At 37.1% G+C, this 18,322-nt stretch overlaps 1 protein-coding gene across 3 annotated transcripts in view; it reads left to right on the forward strand.

Moving 5' to 3' along the window:
* Positions 1-18,322, forward strand: part of Gbe1 (1,4-alpha-glucan branching enzyme 1) — a 262,697-nt gene that overhangs the window by 185,017 nt on the left and 59,358 nt on the right. For all 3 annotated transcript variants that reach the window (XM_060370626.1, XM_060370624.1, XM_060370625.1), the window contains exons 10-12: positions 1,005-1,103; positions 5,542-5,652; positions 8,408-8,579. In XM_060370626.1, the coding sequence (XP_060226609.1) occupies positions 1,005-1,103; positions 5,542-5,652; positions 8,408-8,579 (382 nt within the window). The remainder of the gene's footprint in view (positions 1-1,004; positions 1,104-5,541; positions 5,653-8,407; positions 8,580-18,322) is intronic.

Genomic DNA, 18,322 nt, shown 5'->3' on the forward strand with positions numbered 1-18,322 from the left:
TGTTTGATTAAATAATTGCATCTTTGGATAAAGAATTTCATATTTCTACTATTAGATATTGACCTTAATCACAGGACAAAAATACAATCAAAGCATCTCATAAGATGTTGATTTTAACTGTACAGAGGAATTGGAGATGGAGCAACTCCATTTGAAAACATACAGTCTAAGGAAGAGGTGATTAAGAGTAAATAAGACTGGCAACAGAAATTGAACAAATGAAAGGGATTAGTTTGAAATCTAGTGAAGTGTTAGAATGATAGTATTTAGCTTGTATTTTGCTGTTGTCATTACAAAAAATATCTTCTTCTACATTTGTATCCCTATGCCTAGTTTTTCAGCTCAGTTGTCTCTTTGATTAATACTTACTTATCAGTAGTCTAAGGGTATCATGACAAGAGAAAACACTCTGTCAACAGGCTTGATGCCTGAACCATGACTCCACCATTAATAAGCTTCTATCTCTCCAGATTCTTTCACCTCTGTGTGCCCTTGTTCCGTATCTGCTAATGAAAACATCCAGTAGCTGATCTCAGTGGCCCTTTGCATTATAATACTAAAGTGAAGCCACCTTACTGCTTTATTCTATATCCTCCATTTCATCAGGCGCTAGTACGCATTGGGCTGTATTTGTATAAAGAAGTATAGCAGATAGATGCTATGTGAATTTTTGTTTTTGTTCAATTTGGTAAGTAAAATCTTTTGAAAAAAGCCTCTAAGATTAAACTATTTTTGAAAAGACTTTAAGTGCTTTCTGTTCTCATAGTAATACTAATGAAAAGGGGAGAAACAGATTGAATGGTGTGCTAGAGTGAAAACAAAGACAAAAGTTTATTGAGAACTAAGATATTATTTCACAACTGCATCTGCTTTTACAATTGTTTGTTAAAATACTCAGAAATATATGCCTCTGTTTTTAAACTTCAATTTGTTGGCCTAGGCTTTGCTTTCAGGGAACCTGCTTGAAAAATATGAACTGATCATTCTAATATACTTTGTTTTAGGATGTATCTGGGATGCCTGCTCTCTGTTCTCCAACTTCCCAGGGAGGAGGTGGTTTTGATTACAGATTAGCAATGGCAATTCCAGATAAATGGATTCAAGTAAGATTTCATGTTTCAGTGTCATATATGAACTTGCTTAACTTATTTATTAATAATCATCATTAGTTGCAAATATTGGTGAAATATTAGCTCTCCTGCAAATGTATCATTCTTGTGTTATTTTGTAAGGTGTTTCTCAAAATTTTAAAAGAATATTCCAAAGTTTTCACATTTCTATTATTCAGGCAAGAGAAATTAATGCTAGTAAAATGTTGAATGGAATTTTGAGCTATAGATGCAGACCTGGGAAACTGCAGTAGTCTGTACTGAAAACACACTGAATGTTATCACAGCAGTTATTCCTATCCATGATTATCTAGTGATGTAGAAATTACTTAGTATCTTATACTTACTTCAGAGTGTGACCTCTCACTCAGCATATCCGGGTCACTCATACCTTTATTCAGTGATCCTTACCAAGTCTCAAACAGTTGAATGAGATAATTATAGATAGTAGCTACATATTTCCTTTCAATACATTGTTATTAATTTTAATAATTCAAATAATTTAGGTTCCCTTTATTCTTTTATTTTATGACTATTCTTTTATTTTGTGACTGTCTTGTCTCTGTCTATCTTTCACTATCTCTGTCTCTTTAACTGTTTATCTGTCTGTCTCTCTTGATCTGTGCATATTTTGTGAGTCTATGTGTATTTATATGAGTTTTCATAAAATACCAAAGATATTATGTAAACCTTTGTTTTAAACACACTTTGAGAATAAATGACTGCAATCTTGGGCTGAATAAATACAAGGAGTAAGACATGTGAGTAATCATAACTTCCTGATAAGCTTTTAAGTACACATGAACTACTTCCAAGAAACCACCGTAATAGAGGTGTTTAGCAGTGTTGAAGAGCTCACAGGATCTATGAACAGTATTATTGTCATAATCATTTGCTCTTCTTTCTTGGAGGCACATTCTACAAAGCTCAGTTCTGATACTGAGGTTGTACCAACTTGACTTTTGCTTTTCTGTTGATAATAATTCTTTAAACATTAGTCATTCTACACACAAGTATTTTACAAAGTTTGTTAGGCTGTGTGGTTTTTCTAGTTTAATACAGAGAAAAATGTGTTAAGGTTTTTTTTATACAAACCATGTTTGTCATTTCACATTGTTTTCTTTGGCATAATGTTATCAGCCCCAAGTCTTCATGATTTCTAGTCTTTCATGTAGAATTTGTTTTTTCCTAAGTGCCAAATCCTACTTTGTAACTTGTTACTAAAATTCTTCTTCATCCTTTATGTAGGTTCAACAACATTGCAAAAGTATAGATCAACCTAGAATGATTTCCCAGTCAATCAGAGTTCACCATGGGATGTAATCTTCTTAGAATGTTGATGGTGGTTTTCCCCCTCTAAATCTTTAAAATTACGCCATTAAACCTTTTAGTACCTTCTATACAATAGTAGGCAGTGTGTCATACAAATGGGAAGATTATCATTTAATGCCCAAGATGTGATCATCTTGAATTCAGAAATCCTTTGAAGGCATATATGGTTTTCTATTTTATGCAGCTACTTAAAAAATGTTTCTGCATCACCAAATTTGTGATTTTATAGAGTCTCACAACAGTGTGATGCAGCCATGATCATTCAGGCCTTTACAGCCATTGAAGCAGGACATTCTCCCCAAGCATGGTTGGATACCATAAAAAGCTAAAATGATACGCTCAGGATGCGAGGCTAAGCACTGCACTCAGGGTCAGCCGCTTTGGACCCAGAGAAGAGCATGTCTGATTGCATGCGGGTTGATGCCCCAGGTCCCGCCTCTGAGAAAAAGGTATCGGACGGTCTGATGCTCTTTGGGTGGATGACACCTAAATGAACATCTGTACAAAGTCCCAATTTATTTCTAATATCAGAGATCAGACCTCTACTCTTGCCTGATGCGTCTAAAACAAAAAGGGGGAACTGTAGAGAGCTGCGGAATGCTATGCCTTAAAGATGGAGCTGGTTTCTGCCTTCCACCTTCCCGATGGTGAGTGCTCTCTGTCACGAACAACTCCACATTTGGCTAAGGCCGAGGATCTGGCTTGCTTCCATGTATGTGGACCTATCTGCATTGCCCCCGTGGCACGCCTGGGTTGGCTACCCAGAGGCTATTTAAGCTGTGGGCTGGCTTTCCCCGGGGTCCGAGGATTGTTCAATGTTCCTGAATAAACTGCATTGAAAAAAAAAATATTTAAAATCTTTGGATACAGTGGCTTTCCTTTGTTTTTATGAGCTACATAGTTAAGAACATAATTAGGAGATAAAACACAGCTGCTGTGGCTGCTCTTTCAGAGGACCTTGGTACAATTCCCTTTACCCACATGGTGACTCATGGATTCTAGTCTTAGGGACCCATCACCCTCTTCTGGCTTCTGCAGACAGTGCATTCATGTAATACACAGGCATAAGTTGCAGACAAGACACCAAACACACAAAATAAATAGAATAGTTTACATTTTTTAAATGAATAGGTGACAGTCATTGTCCCCAAATAGCAATGAAACAGAAGAATATATTAAACCAAATGACAAGTCTAGTCAGAATATATATGGCTCTCACCATCATCTCCTTAAAAGATATGAATGAGACAAGAATGCTAGACTGCAATCATGATTTTCTTGCACAGTTATGTGTTAGTATTCTAGTTGTGTTCATTAATATTCAGTTAATTAGAATATCATTATATTTTAACCATTTCCTTAAGAAATATCAATAAACATTTGGAAGATTCATTATATTTGGTTTTATTTTGCCTGATCAGATTTAAATAACTGAAACTGTCACTTAAAGGTGATGTTCACATTTACTGGAACTCATTTTCTACTCCTCCTATCAGAAACATTTCAAGCATTCATTGTGGTTTTTTGGTGACACAGACAGAGATTTTATTTATTCATTTTTTTGTGTTGATAAAATTATATATTCATGTACAACTTGTAACAAATATGTTCTTCAATGTTACAAGTTTTAAATTTTTACAATACCATAATGAATATACCAACATTGATTTAGGTAAGGTGTAAAAAAATCCCTTGCTGTCTTTGTAGACATCCATTTCATTCTGACCCCCAATCATTACTTATTCCCTAGCAATGGCTATTGTGGACTCCAGTTGTACAATTTTGTGTTTTATAGAATGTTGTATGAATAGAACCATGTAGCTTGTAATTTCCTGGATTAGCATTTTCTCTTAGCAAAATTCTTTGGAGATTTAGCTGTATTTATCTGATACCAAAATTTCCAGTAGTTTTCTTTTCATATGGTAATTGGCCACAGTTTTGGAAACTTGCTGCATTACTCAGTTAGTATCCCAGACCGCATTCATCACATTACTCTGTTCTGAGATCACAAAACGCTCAAGATAAGGACATACAAAATACATAAATAAGAGAAGAGGGACCCTGGGGCCATCTTGTAATTTTGCCTAGAAGCATGTTTCCTTGGTCCTTTGAAAAGAGAATTAGCCTGAGCAGAAAAAAAGTATATTGAGTGATAGAAAGACTGTGTTGAAAGGTAAACTCAAGTAGACTTCCCTTGAATAGGCTAGGCAGGGAAAAAGAATTTGCATGGTTTCCATAAGGGCCTGGAAGAGATAAAACATCAAGTATACAGCAGTACACTCCAGCAGGGAACAATTCATGTGAAGAAAAGGGGTCAACCATGTCATGTACAGAAAGTATTTATCTAAGAAAGGGCAATTACTGACCCAAGAGATGACCATCTGAGGTCTTCAGTAGGTCAGTGGCATCACAGCAGGGTTAAAGGGCAGGTGCTATAATAAAGAAAATGAAGTGGAAAGAAAATCTGTGTGGTCTATTAAGATAATAATTATTTTATGATAATTAGCATTTCCATTGTGAAATAATTGTTTTAATTATTATTGTTTATGAATGGAACACAATACTCTTTCTGTTAGAACATTATTATTCAAGTCTAAAAATGTAGAAAGTGTATCTCTAGTGTGTGAAATTTGCAGGAGGACTTGGTGTGAAATGAACCAAAATTGACTGCCAATCCTGATGTTCTGTTTATTACAGGTAATAAAAAGTGGCAGAGATCTCAAAGTATAATTTAAAATATATGCAAAAAAGAAATTACCTGCACATAACATGTATGGTATAGCCTTCCATTTACATGTGCTCAATTAAACCTTTTGGAATGGTATATATGAAATATCAACAGCAGAAACACGAGTGAATCCTAGGACTATAGTCTTATAAATACCATATTAGTAGATAACTGCCTGGCACAATTACCATTCGCTTTTATGTTCTTGAACGTTTATGCTATCTGAAGGTAACATTTACTTTAAGAGAAAATACAATGATATCACTGTATCTGCACGTCAAGTTGCCTAGAGTAATATGTATGCCTTCAGGTTGACATTTAAAGAAAGAAAAAATATATGTTACTGAGAAGTCGATCTTCTCTCCTGTGTAGTTGCTTAAAGAATTTAAAGATGAAGACTGGAATATGGGCAACATAGTGCACACCCTCACAAATCGCCGCCACCTTGAGAAATGTGTCGCCTACGCGGAGAGCCATGATCAGGTGAACACGCACAAAGTCACTTTCTTCTCTGCCAATATTTATCCTCCTCTTCTTTGTATTCTGCTATATTTGTAAGTACAAACAGTAATCGTCAAGTAGAGGTATTGTAACATTTGTGTAGCTTATATATATATATAAAGCCACATTTGAAAAACATTTTAAAGTTACTCTGCAGGTCTAAAAGTCATACTTCTGAGTTGTAATAACACTCTTCCCATTGACACTGCAAGTATTAATGTGTTTCCTGTGTCATAAGAATGACAAAAGAGATGTTTTAATCTAGCATGTTGATAGTATTCTGATAGATTTCTACATACAGTTTTTCTTCTTTTATACCTTTATTCAAACATAGTAGCCTCCTGCCTAATTGATCACCCAGATCGTACTTGTCCCACTTTGATCTATCCCTTCTGTTGCAGTCCGAGCTATTTCCAAGCAACAAGCATCAACTTGTCAACCCAGTTCTACTGGCTGGAGCTTGCCACTCAGAGTCACTCCTGCATCCCTTATCCTGCTCTAAGCTTTCTATTCAATACTACAAAACTGTTTCAGAAAGGTCCACTTTTTTATAGCTAAGTTTTAAAATTATTACTATCATTATTATTATTTATAATTTATTCACTTTGTATCCCATTTGTAGCCCCTTCCCTCATCTCTTCCCAGTTCCACCATCCTTCCCTTTTCTCCCCTATTCTTCTCCCCTAGTCCACTGATAGGGGAAATCCTCCTGCCCTACTGTCTGACTCTAGCCTATCAGGTCTCATGAGGACTGTTTGGATCCTCTTTCTTTGTGGGCCAGGTAGGCCACTCTACCAGGGAGAAGTGATTAAGGAGTGGGCAACTGAGTTCATATCAAAGACTGTCTCTTCTCCCCTTACTAGGGAATCCATATGGAGACTGAGCTGCCAATGGGCTACATCTGAGCAGGGGATCTAGGTCCTTTCTATGCATGGTCCTTGGTTGATGAATCAGTCTGTAGATTCATCTGTTTTTGTTTTTGTTTGTTTGTGTGTTTTTGGGTCCAGCTGTTTTTGTTGTTTGTTTGTTTGTTTTTGTTTTTTGGCTTTGTTGCTCTCCTTGGCAGACTCCTGATCTTTCCACGTCCTTCTATATCCCCCTTCTTCCATAAGACTTCCTGTGCTCTGTCTGAAGTTTGTCTGTCTCTGCATCTGCTTTGATGCCCTGCTGGTTAGAGTCCTTTAGAGGACATCTGTGGTAGGCTTCAGTCCTGTCCCCCTCTTCTGCTGCTTCTGGTTCTATCCTGTTGTGCCTTCTGCTTGAAAATTAAGTATGTTTTCTGGGTCCTCCTTGTTGTCTAGCTTCTTTAGGTCTGTACATGTTAGTATGTTTGTCCTATATCATATAGCTACTATCCACTTATAAGTAGGTATATACGTGCATGTCTGAAAATTTTCAACAGAGGAACATAGAATGACAGAGAAATACTTAAAGAATATAAATGATCAGCAATGTCAAAATTGAACCACATGCCTCATTCATTACAAAAACAAATCTGTTCTGATTCTTAAAAAGTCATCTGAATGCATATTTATAAAATGAATATATATAAATATATATAATACATGGTAAAAGGTTATAGATGAATTCTTTACTAAGTCTCTAAGAATATCTACTAATATATTATTGTAAGCATAATATATTAGATATTTATCTGTGTAATCAAAGATTAATGTGCATATTAAGGTATGTATAGGTGTGTATAAGGTAACTAAGATTAAGTATCTAAGTTTATCCCAGGGGTATGTATTTTAGAGGGCTCCTTGATTTGAAATAATTTTTCCCTGTGAAAAACTAAAATCATCAAAACACTTTTTAACAGAATCAGAAATTACAAAAGCAAACAGGTATACATAAGAATATAAGTAGAAAAGGCAAATCGTTTAGGATTCTGTGTTATAGATCTTGTACTCATACTTTAAATGAGTTATTCTAATTAAAAGAGTCTAGTGGTATAATAGGTTTATGAATTTAAATAATTACAAAATGAAACTCATAATAACATACTGAGATTGTGGCTTACCCAGGACCTTACATTTCACTATCTATTACTGCTCTGTTAATAGTGACTTCTTTCATTCGTTAACTGTTGTGAGCCTTGAGTAATGCATGTTGTTGGAAGCCCTCTTTCCTGCTACCTGCTGCCTTAATGACTCACTTGTCCTAATCAAATAAACTTGTTATCTTTCAAATAAACTAAATTCCAATTAAGTTGCAAATAAACTAATTCAACTTAAGTAGCAAATAAAGCAAGCTTGATTTTTTCTTTCATAATGGGAACAAAGGATTGTTGGATTGTTGTAATTTAATTATATACATTACCATTTCATATGCACGCATATGCATATTTTTAAACTTTTTCATTGTTTCTAAAAAGGTGAAATTGTGCTACAAAAATTTTCTGGCGAAGTAATATTCTTATCATTATAGGAAGGGTTTATTTGAGAAAATTCCAGAAAATTTTAGGCACCACCATGTTTTAACAAATTATTTTAAGTTTCTAATTATGACCATACCAATCTTTTTTTTTTTTTTAATTAAAACTTTGTCTTAAAAGGCTTCATTTACCGTCTGCCCTTCAGCAAATGAAGTAACCACTAGAAAATTAATAGCGGTTCAAACCCCTGTCCTGGAGGGCTCACTGCCCTTTGAAACACTGTGCAGTGCTGTTGGGAGTTCTAACTGCTTAGGTTTTGTATCCATGCTCCGAGCTGACCTCAGTGGGTTGTTTTCCTAGGCGCTGGTTGGTGACAAGACACTAGCATTTTGGTTGATGGATGCTGAGATGTACACGAACATGAGTGTTCTGTCTCCTTTCACCCCGGTGATCGATCGAGGTATCCAGCTCCATAAGATGATCCGACTCATTACTCACGGGCTTGGTGGGGAAGGATATCTCAACTTCATGGGTAAGTGTGAGCTGTATAGAAACTGAGTCTGCTAGAATTGATAACTAATACAAATGATGGTGAATACTTTGGTTTGGGTTTTCAGATTTAAAAACATATAATGCTGAATTTTATCAAATATTTTTGTCAGTCTGAATGCTAAAATATTTTTAAATCCTAAAACTGTTATTTGAATTTCTTCATTCTGATTTTATTGCATCATTTTAATATTAAGCATATTAAAGTTGTAGTTGTCAAATAACAATGTGTTAAGCCAAAGGTTTGGATTTTCTCTGAGTTTGTACACAAGATTCTTGTGTCTCAAGAGTGAAGGTCATGGATAAGGGACATTATGAAGAGCAAAACACTCACTTTTGAAAGGAACAAAATATTAGAAGGTCCTTACCTGTGAAGAATGTTGAAAAATAAAACAAGAAAATTAACTAATGTGTTCCTGTATCATTCTCTCTGCAGGAAACATTTGAATATTTGGCTTTTAGGACAGTCAGGCTTCTTGGCTGGGAAGCAACTGATAAAACTCCAAAACATGTCAGGACACTGATTTGCCTTTACACACACACACAATGATTTTGAGTATTAGATTTCAGTCTGTTCTGAGACTTTTATATGAAGTCTCAGGATTTTCAATGTCCTCTCTTACCTGCAGGCTGTAAGTTGGAAGATTCCGAGGAGAAACACTTCCTGTTTCTTGGTGTTTCTCAAGTAGAACAGTTTCTGCAGAGCTGGTGTACTTGTTCTATTAATAATCTACCTAGATTATTAATAATAATGTTTCAAAACTATTCATTTCAACACATTAATTGTATTCACCCTAAGACTGACAAGTATTTATTCTGTTGGGACACTCTTTTCATGAAGTTGTCAATAGTGACAAAATAAATAATTGTAATTGCTTCTAACAGCTACCTTTCCATAAGGTTGATTAAATGACCATATGTGTGCTAGCAAATATAACTTTGAAGTTATTCTTTAATATAGGGTTGCTAGCTCTTCTCTATTTTAATTAATTCTTACTTTTTTTCTTGGAAACAGTTTCTACTTTTAATGCATCCACTACTTTAAGTATGAAATTCCTTTGCTTTTAAATCAGCAATCTCTGAATAGCTTTAAATTTTCTTATTAGTATAGTTGTTCATAAAATTTAATATTCCCCTGCCAGCTGTCCTAACTTTCAATATTGTATTCTTTATTTTGTTATCATGTCTCTATACTGCTTAAAACCCTTCAGTATCTCTGTGTCCTCTAGGTGACCTCTTCACCTTTAATGACAGAGCAGACACCCCCATCCCTACCCCTGGGTCTCCTGCCTCATGACTCTGCTGTGCCAACCAAACTGTCTTTCAGTTTATGGAATGCCACAAGCTCTTTGAACCCTGGAACTTTTGCTTGGAATTACTGCACCCTTTTTTTTTCTTTTATTAATTACACTTTATTCACTTTGTATCCCCCCTAAGCCCCTCCTTCCTCCCCTCTCAGTCCCATCCTCCCTCCCCATTCTTCACGCATACCCCACCCCATGTCCACTACACCCTTCTTAACTTTTTGTCTTTTATGATCAGATCTTCCTTTTATAACAGTGTTTCTTTTTATATATAATTTTATTTTTTTCTTATCAGTTACATTTTATTAACTCTGTATCCCAGCTGTATCCTGCTCCCTCATTACCTCCCACTTGGCCCCTCCCTCCCTTATCTCCTCCCTGCCCCTTTCCAAGTCCACTGATGGGGGGGGACCTCCTCCCCATTCATCTGATCCTGTTGTATCAGGTATCTTCAGGACTGGCTGCAAAGTCCTCCTCTGTGTCCTAACAGGACAGCTCCTCCCTTGGGGGTGGGGAGGTCAAAGAGCCAGCCATTGAGTTCCTATTAGAAATAGTCCTTGTTCCCCTCACTATGGGAAACCAATTGGTTACTGAGCTACCACGGGCTACATCCAAGCAGAGGTTCTAGGTTATATCCATACATGGTCCTTGGTTGAATATCAGTCTCAGAAAAGATCCAGTGCCCAGATATATTTGGTCCCTGTGGAACTCCTATCCTTTCCCCATCATACTAACTCCCCTTCTTTCATATGATTCCCTATACTCTGCCAAAGGTGTAGTTATAAGTCTTTGTATCTGCTTTGAAAACACTGCTAGTTAGAGTCTTTTAGATGCCTTCAGTAGACTCCTGTCATACGTTTAATGCACATCCCATCTGTCTTTCTAAATGAGGATTGATCATCTTACCCCATGTCTGCTCTCTTGATTATCTTCTTTAGGTGTATAGATTTCATTATATTTATCACATCGTATAAGTCTATATAAGTGAGTATATACCCTGTTTGTCTTTCTCCTTCTGTAATATTTCACTCAGAATGATCTTTTCTAGATCCCACCATTTGCCTGCAAATTTCATGATTTCCTCCTTTTTGATTGCTGAGTAGTATTCCTTTGTGTAAAAATACCACAATTTCTGTATCCATTCCTCCTTTGATGGACATCTGGGTTGTTTCCAGGTTCTGGCTATTACAAATAAAGCTGCTATAAACATGGTTGAGCAAATAGCCCTTTTGTGTACTTGAGCTAAGTTTGGGTATATACCTAGCAGTGGTATAGCTGGGTCTTGAGGAAGCACTATTCCTAATTGTCTTAGAAAGTGCCAGATAGATTTCCAGAGTGTTGTACCAGTTTACATTCCCACCAGCAGTGGAGGAGGGTTCCCCTTTCTCCACAACCTCTCCAGCATATGCTGTCACTTGAGTTTTTCATCTTGACCATTCTGATGGGTGTGAGGTGAAATCTCAGGGTTGTTTTAATTTGCATTTTCCTGGTGGCTAATGAGGTTGAGCATTTCTTTAAGTGTTTCTCTGTCATTCGGTATTCCTCTGTCGAGAATTCTCTGTTTAGCTCTGTTCCCCATTTTTTATTTGGATTACTTGGTTTACTGCTTTTCAGCTTCTTTAGTTCTTTGTATATACTGGATATTAGTCCTCTGTCAAATAAAGGGTTAGTGAGTATTCTTTCCCAATCTGTAAGCAGTCGTTTTGTTTTGATGACGGTGTCCTTTGCTTTCCAGAAGCTTTTCAGTTTCATGAGGTCCCATTTATTGATTGTTGCTCTTAGAGCCTGTGCTGTTATTGTTCTATTCAGGAAATTGTCTCCTGTGCCAATGAGTTCTAGGCTGTTCCCCACTTTTTCTTCTAACAGATTTAGAGTATCTGGTTTTATGTAGAGGTCTTTGATCCAGTTGGACTTTAGTTTTGTGCAGGGTGATAAATATGGATCTATTTTCATTTTTCTACATGTAGACATCCAGTTGGACCAGCACCATTTGTTGAAGATGCTGTCTTTTTTCCATTGAATGGTTTTGGCTTCTTTGTCAAATATCGAGTATTCATAGGTGTGTGGGTTTATTTCTGGGTCTTCTATTCAGTTCAATTGATCCTCCTTTCTGTTTTTATGCCAATACCATGCAGTTTTTATTACTATTGCTCTGTAGTACAGCTTGAGATCGGGGATGGAGATACCTCCAGATGCTCTGTTGTTGTACAGGGTTGTTTTGGAGATTCTGGTTTTTTTTCTTTCTCCATATGAATCTGAGAATCTTTTTTTCAATGTCTGTAAAGAATTGAGTTGGTATTTTGATGGGAATTGCATTGAATCTGTAGATTGCTTTTGGCAGGATGGCCATTTTCACAATGTTAATCCTACCAATCCATGAGCACGGGAGATCTTTCCATCTTCTGATATCTTCTCCAATTTCTTTCTTCAGAGACTTGAAGTTTTTCTCAAACAGGTCTTTCATTTGCTTGATTAGTGTCACCCCAAGGTACTTTATGTTATTAGTGGCTATTGTGAAGTGTGTTATTTCCCTAATTTCTTTCTTGGCCCTTTTGTCTTTGGTATACAGGAGGGCTTTTGATTTTTTTTTTTTGAGTTGATTTTGTATCCTGCCATTTTTCTGAAGGTGTTTATCAGCTGAAGGAGTTCTCTGGTTGAATTTTTGGGATCGTTCATATATACTATCATATCATCTGTGAATAGTGACACTTTGACCTCTTCCTTTCTGATTTGTATCCCCTTGATCTCCTTTAGTTGTCTTATTGCTCTGGCTAGGATTTCAAGTACTATGTTGAAGAGGTATGGAGAGAGTGGGCAGCCTTGTCTTGTCCCTGATTTCAGTGGGATTGATTTAAGTTTCTCTCCATTGAGTTTGATGTTGGCCAAAGGCTTTCTGTATATTGCCTTTACTATGTTTAGATATGTGCCTTGTATCCCTGATCTCTCCAAGACTTTAAACATGAATGGGTGTTGGACTTTGTCAAATGCTTTTTCAGCATCTAAGGAGATGATCATGTGGTTTTTCTCCTTCAGTTTGTTTATATGGTGGATTACATTGAACCACCCTTGCATGCCTGGGATGAAGCCTACTTGGTCATGGTGGATGATATCTTTGATGTGTTCTTGGATTCGGTTTGCAAGTATTTTATTGAGTATTTTTGCGTCAATGTTCATAAGAGAGATAGGTCTGAAGTTCTCTTTTTTCGTTGGGTCTTTGTGTGGTTTAGGTATCAGGGTGACTGTTGCTTCATAGAATGAGGTTGGTAATGTACCTTCTGTTTCTATTTTGTGGAATAGTTTGAGGAGAATTGGTGTTAGCACTTCTTTGAATGTCTGGTAGAATTCCACGCTGAAACCATCTGGCCCAGGGCATTTTTTGGAGGGGAGACTGTGAATGACTGCTTCAATCTCTTTGGGGGATTTAGGGCTATTCAGTCTTTCTACCTGATCTTGAATTAATATTGGAAGATGGAATCTATCAAAAAAAGTGTTCATTTCATTTAGGTTTTCAATATAACAGTGTTTCTTAAGTGTGCTGCCATACTGTGTGTTCCAATTTACTCATCTTGCTGGCATATGAGTTAGCATATTCACATTTTGAACAGTATAATAATGTGCCATTTTTGATAAAGGTACTACTCAGCAAGTATCCAGATTATGCACATACTTTCTTATCTATGAAGTAGCACTCTTACTTTTTTGTTTGTCTATTTTCTTTTTCTTTCTTTCCTTTTTCTGTCAAATATTAGTTCAGAATAAATCTGGGGACAGAGCTCAGGTGAATACTAAATTATGCCTCATCGCAACTGCTGTTGCTGTTATCCCAGGTCTGTGAGGACCAGAGACATGTTTCATGGTGTGTAAGCTAGGAAGTGGCAGCCTTGTTCATTCTCATGGTGTTTAACTTGAGAATATTAGCTCAGTTTGTAGATTAGCCACAAATACGTGGCTAATGACTGAATGAATACCTTAGAGAGTAAAAATGATGTGGCTGGAATCCAGTCTTCTAGGTGTTTGTATGTATGAATGGGTACAAGTAATCTTTATTCTATACAGTCTTCATGGTGCTGTTTTAGGGAGTGTGTGTGAAATGATTTAATGCATACATTACCAAACATGTAACCACTTTAACTTATATAAATTTACTATTTTTAAATTATTAGCTTTCATTCTAAATGTGTGGTTCCTGAGTTGTGTTGAAATTCCGTAGAGGGGTATTTTTAAAAGAATTCCTTAAAGGTCTATTGATTAATATAAGAATTGCTTTAAGGTATTCAATCTATTTTTATTTAAGGATATCAGATTCTAATTGACACTAGGGACTCTTTCTAGTTCATAGTCTCAGATAAATTTGCCAGCGGACTTAGAAGGAAAATTCCGGAAATTTGGAGGTTTTTTTTTATTTTTATAAATTTTATTTTTTATATTAATCACAGGTTATTTACTTTGTATTCCAGCCATAGACCCTTCCTCATTCCCTCCCAATCCTACACTCCCTCCCTCATCTCCTCCCTGCCCCATTCCAAGTCCACTGATAGGGGTGGTCCTCCTCCCCTTTCTTCTGACCATAGCTTATCAGGTATCTTCAGGATTGGCTGCAATGACCTCCTCTGTTGGCTAGCAAGGCTGCTCCCCCGTCGGGGGTAGAGGGTAGAGAAGGTCAAAGAGCCAGCCATTGATTACATGTCAGAAATAGTGCTTGTTTCCCTTATTAGGGAACCTACTTAGATATTGAGCTACCCTGGGCTATATCCAAGCAGGGAATCTAGGTTATATCCATACATGGTCCTTGGTTGGAGAAACAGTCTCATAAGAGACCCCTGTGCCCTGATATATTTGGTATTTGTGGAACTCCTGTCCTCTCCAGGTCATACTAACTACTCAGCAATTAAAAACAAGGAAATCATGAAATTTGCAGGCATATGGTGAGATCTAGAGAAGATTATCCTGAGTGAGGTATCCCAGGAGCAGAAAGACGCACATGGCATATACTCACTTATAAGTGGGTACTAGACCTATAATATAGGATAAACATACAAAAATCTGTACACCTAAAGAAGATAAACAAGAAAGAGGACCTGGCGTAAGATGAGTAATCCTCACTTAGAAAGACAAATGTGATGGATATTGGAAGTAGGAGAAAACAAGTAACAGGATGGGAACCTACCTCAGAGGGCCTCTGAAAGACTCTACCTAGTAGTGTACCAAAGCAGATGCTGAGATTCATAACCAAACCTCAGTGGCGCGCAGGGAATCATGAAATTTGCAGTTTTAGACACAAGAACAATAGAGCATATGAGCTGGAGATCTCAGCAGCATCCAGGAGGAGAGGGATGGGTCAGAAGAAAAAAAAAAAAAAAGAAAGAGGTCATGAATGCATCTCGGGCCCAACCAGTCCATGTGTAGGTGCATGGAGGGGGAGTGTCAGAAGAGAGCGAGAATACTTGGGATTTCAAGCAAAAGAGGTTAGTATTTTAGTCAGTATCAGGAAAAGCAAAAATGGTACTCATTTTTTCATTTCCAATGCAAAAAGTACTCAGGCTCAGCAGAAAGGATCTGCAAACAGCTGAGTCCCGAAATGAACTATGGGAGTACACGCTCATATCTTTAGTAGAGAAGGCTTTCTGCCTGTCTTTCTGCGTGTATTCAGGTATATCATATCTCTTAAAGTCCCTGTAATAGACAGCTCTCCTGAGAAATAGTTGCCTGTCTGGGTGACTGACAGGCTCATTTGGGCATCTATGTGATTGTATAATCTCTGAGGCAGGTTAGAATGTCTGCTATCTCTCCAGAGCCAGAAATGGTATGCACCTCATATTCCTTTAACAAAAACAAATCATGCAACTTACTAGATTAAAAATAATAATAACAGAGAGAGGTGAAAAGAAGGCTCAGCATTAAGGGCACATTTTGGTCTTGCATAGAACCTTGGTTCTTTTCCCCAAACCCATATCAAAGCTCACAGCTGCCTGTAACTCTGGTCATGCTCTCTTCTAACCTTCATATGCAGCTGTGTACATATAGTGCACATGTAAGAATCCTCCCCCACATAAATATAAATATAAATAAAATACAAATATAAATAAAATATAAAAAACTAAAGTATAAATAATTGCATCTAAAATTAAATGAAAAAAATCTATAAAATAGCCACACTTTCCCAAAAGGAAATAAGGGGCCTCAGCAAAGCTCTTCTATTTTCTTTTTCTTTTTTTTTTTTTTTTGAAACTGTTATTTTTTTCTTTATTAATATTTTTTATTGCCATTTATTCACTTTGTTTCCTGGCTGTAACCCCCCCTCTCATCTCCTCCAGGTCCTACCCACCCTCCTTCTTCCCCCTATATGTGCACTGACAGGGGAGGTCCTCCTCCCCTACTATCTGATCCTAGTCCATCAAGTCTCATCAGGACTGTCTGGATCCTCTTTCTCTGTGGCCTAGTAAGGCCACTTAAACAGGAGTAGGTGATCAAAGAGCAGAAAACCAAGTTCATGCCAATGACTGCCCCTGCTCCCTTACTAGGCAATCCCATATGGAGTCTGAGCTGCCCATGGTCTACATCTTATCAGGGGGTCTAAGTCTTCTCCATTAATGGTCATTGGTTGAATCATGAGTCTCTGCAGCCACCTCCCCACCTGGGCTCGATATTTGGCTCTGTTGGTCTCCTTGTGGTGCTCCTGTCCCCTCCAGCTTTTTCTAACTCCCTTGTGTTCCATAATGGTTCCTGTACTCAGAAATTAATGAAATTAGCAGGCAAATGGATGGAACTAGAAAATATTCTGAGTGAGGTAACCCAGAAGCAGAATGACACACATGGTATATCCTCACTTATAATTGGATATTAGCAATAAAATATTAGATAAACATACTAAAATCTATAGTTCTAAAGAAGCTAAACAATAAGGAGGATCCTAGGGAAGATGCTTAATCTTTATTCAGAAAGGCGAACAGGATAGACATCAGAAGTAGGAGAAGACAGGGAACTGGACAGGAGCCTTCCACAAAGGGTCTCTGAAAGATTCTGCCCAGCAGGGTATTAAAACAGATGCTGAAACCCATAGCCAAACTTTTGGCAATATGCAGGGATGGAAGAAGGGGGAGATAGAAAGATCTGGAGGGAATAGGAGCTCCAAAAGGAGACCAACAGAGCCAAAAATTCTCGGTCCAGCAGGACTTGCAGAGACTGATGAATCAACCAAATCAACAAAGGACTATGCATGGAAAGGACTTAGTGCCCCCCTCACCTCAGATGTAGCCCATGGGCAGCTCAGTCTCCATAGGGGTTGCCTAGTAAGGGAAGCAAGGGCAGTCTTTGATATGAACTTGGTTGCCTGCTCTTTGATCACCTCTTCCTGGCTAGGTAGCCTTACTAGGCCATAGATAAAGAGGATCCAGACAGTCCTGATGAGACCTGATAGGCTAGGGTCAGGTATTAGGGGAGGAGGACCTCTCCTCTATTAGAGGACTGGTGGAGAGACATGGCGGGGAGGAAAATGGGTGGGATTAGGAGTAGATGAGGGAGGGATACGATATCTGGGATACAAAGCGAATTAATAATAATAACAACAATAATAATAATAATAATGATAATAATAAAGAAAAATAAATAAAAAGAAAGCCCTGCTAATAGTTTTTGAGTGCCTTTATGGATTTTTGCTATACAATGTAACTGAAATGATATGGCTTTAAATAATAGTTAATATTAATCTATATTATATGGCATTTTTAGTTTTTATAACTATAGTAAAAGAATGTTTTGTGGTTAAAATAAATACAAAATTAAAAATTAGTACTTTACTCACAGGAAGGCCCCAGTGAGAACCCATTTATTGCTAGCAGAGACAGGGAAGAGAGGACTCAACAGATATTCTGTAGATTACCCAGCATATTGATGATGCCTGGCCATTATGCAAATATTATGCTTTCCTAACTGGTCGCCAAGGCAGAGGGATTACAGCCATATTACCTCACCCATTAACACCTCAGGATTTGTAGAGAGTTGTGATTGTGTGATTACTCTGTGTAGGAGTCATATTACCAGCATAAAATTCAAATATTGATTTTACACTATCAATTCTTTTTTAGTTTCTTATATAGCCAGTGTAATAGAATTGATAGCACTTAATGACTGCCTAGAATTACAAAAAAGAACAGCAAATACTTAATGAACCACAATGTAACCAGATCAAACATTTAAAATATAAAGTAGCACAATAGAACAAGGCTATACAGACAGTTTAGTGGGTAAGTACTGGTTCCCCAAACTGACAACCTAAGTTTGATCTCTGAGATCCACATGGTGGAAGGAGAGAATCACGTTTTTCTCTGACACACATAAATGTAATTTTAAAATTTTATATAATAAGGCATTAACCATGTGCTGTGATGCTGTGGAACACTAGAAGAAAAATTGTGATGTGACT

This window comes from Meriones unguiculatus, chromosome 17 (assembly GCF_030254825.1).
Source record: "Meriones unguiculatus strain TT.TT164.6M chromosome 17, Bangor_MerUng_6.1, whole genome shotgun sequence".
Classification (NCBI taxonomy): domain Eukaryota; kingdom Metazoa; phylum Chordata; class Mammalia; order Rodentia; family Muridae; genus Meriones; species Meriones unguiculatus.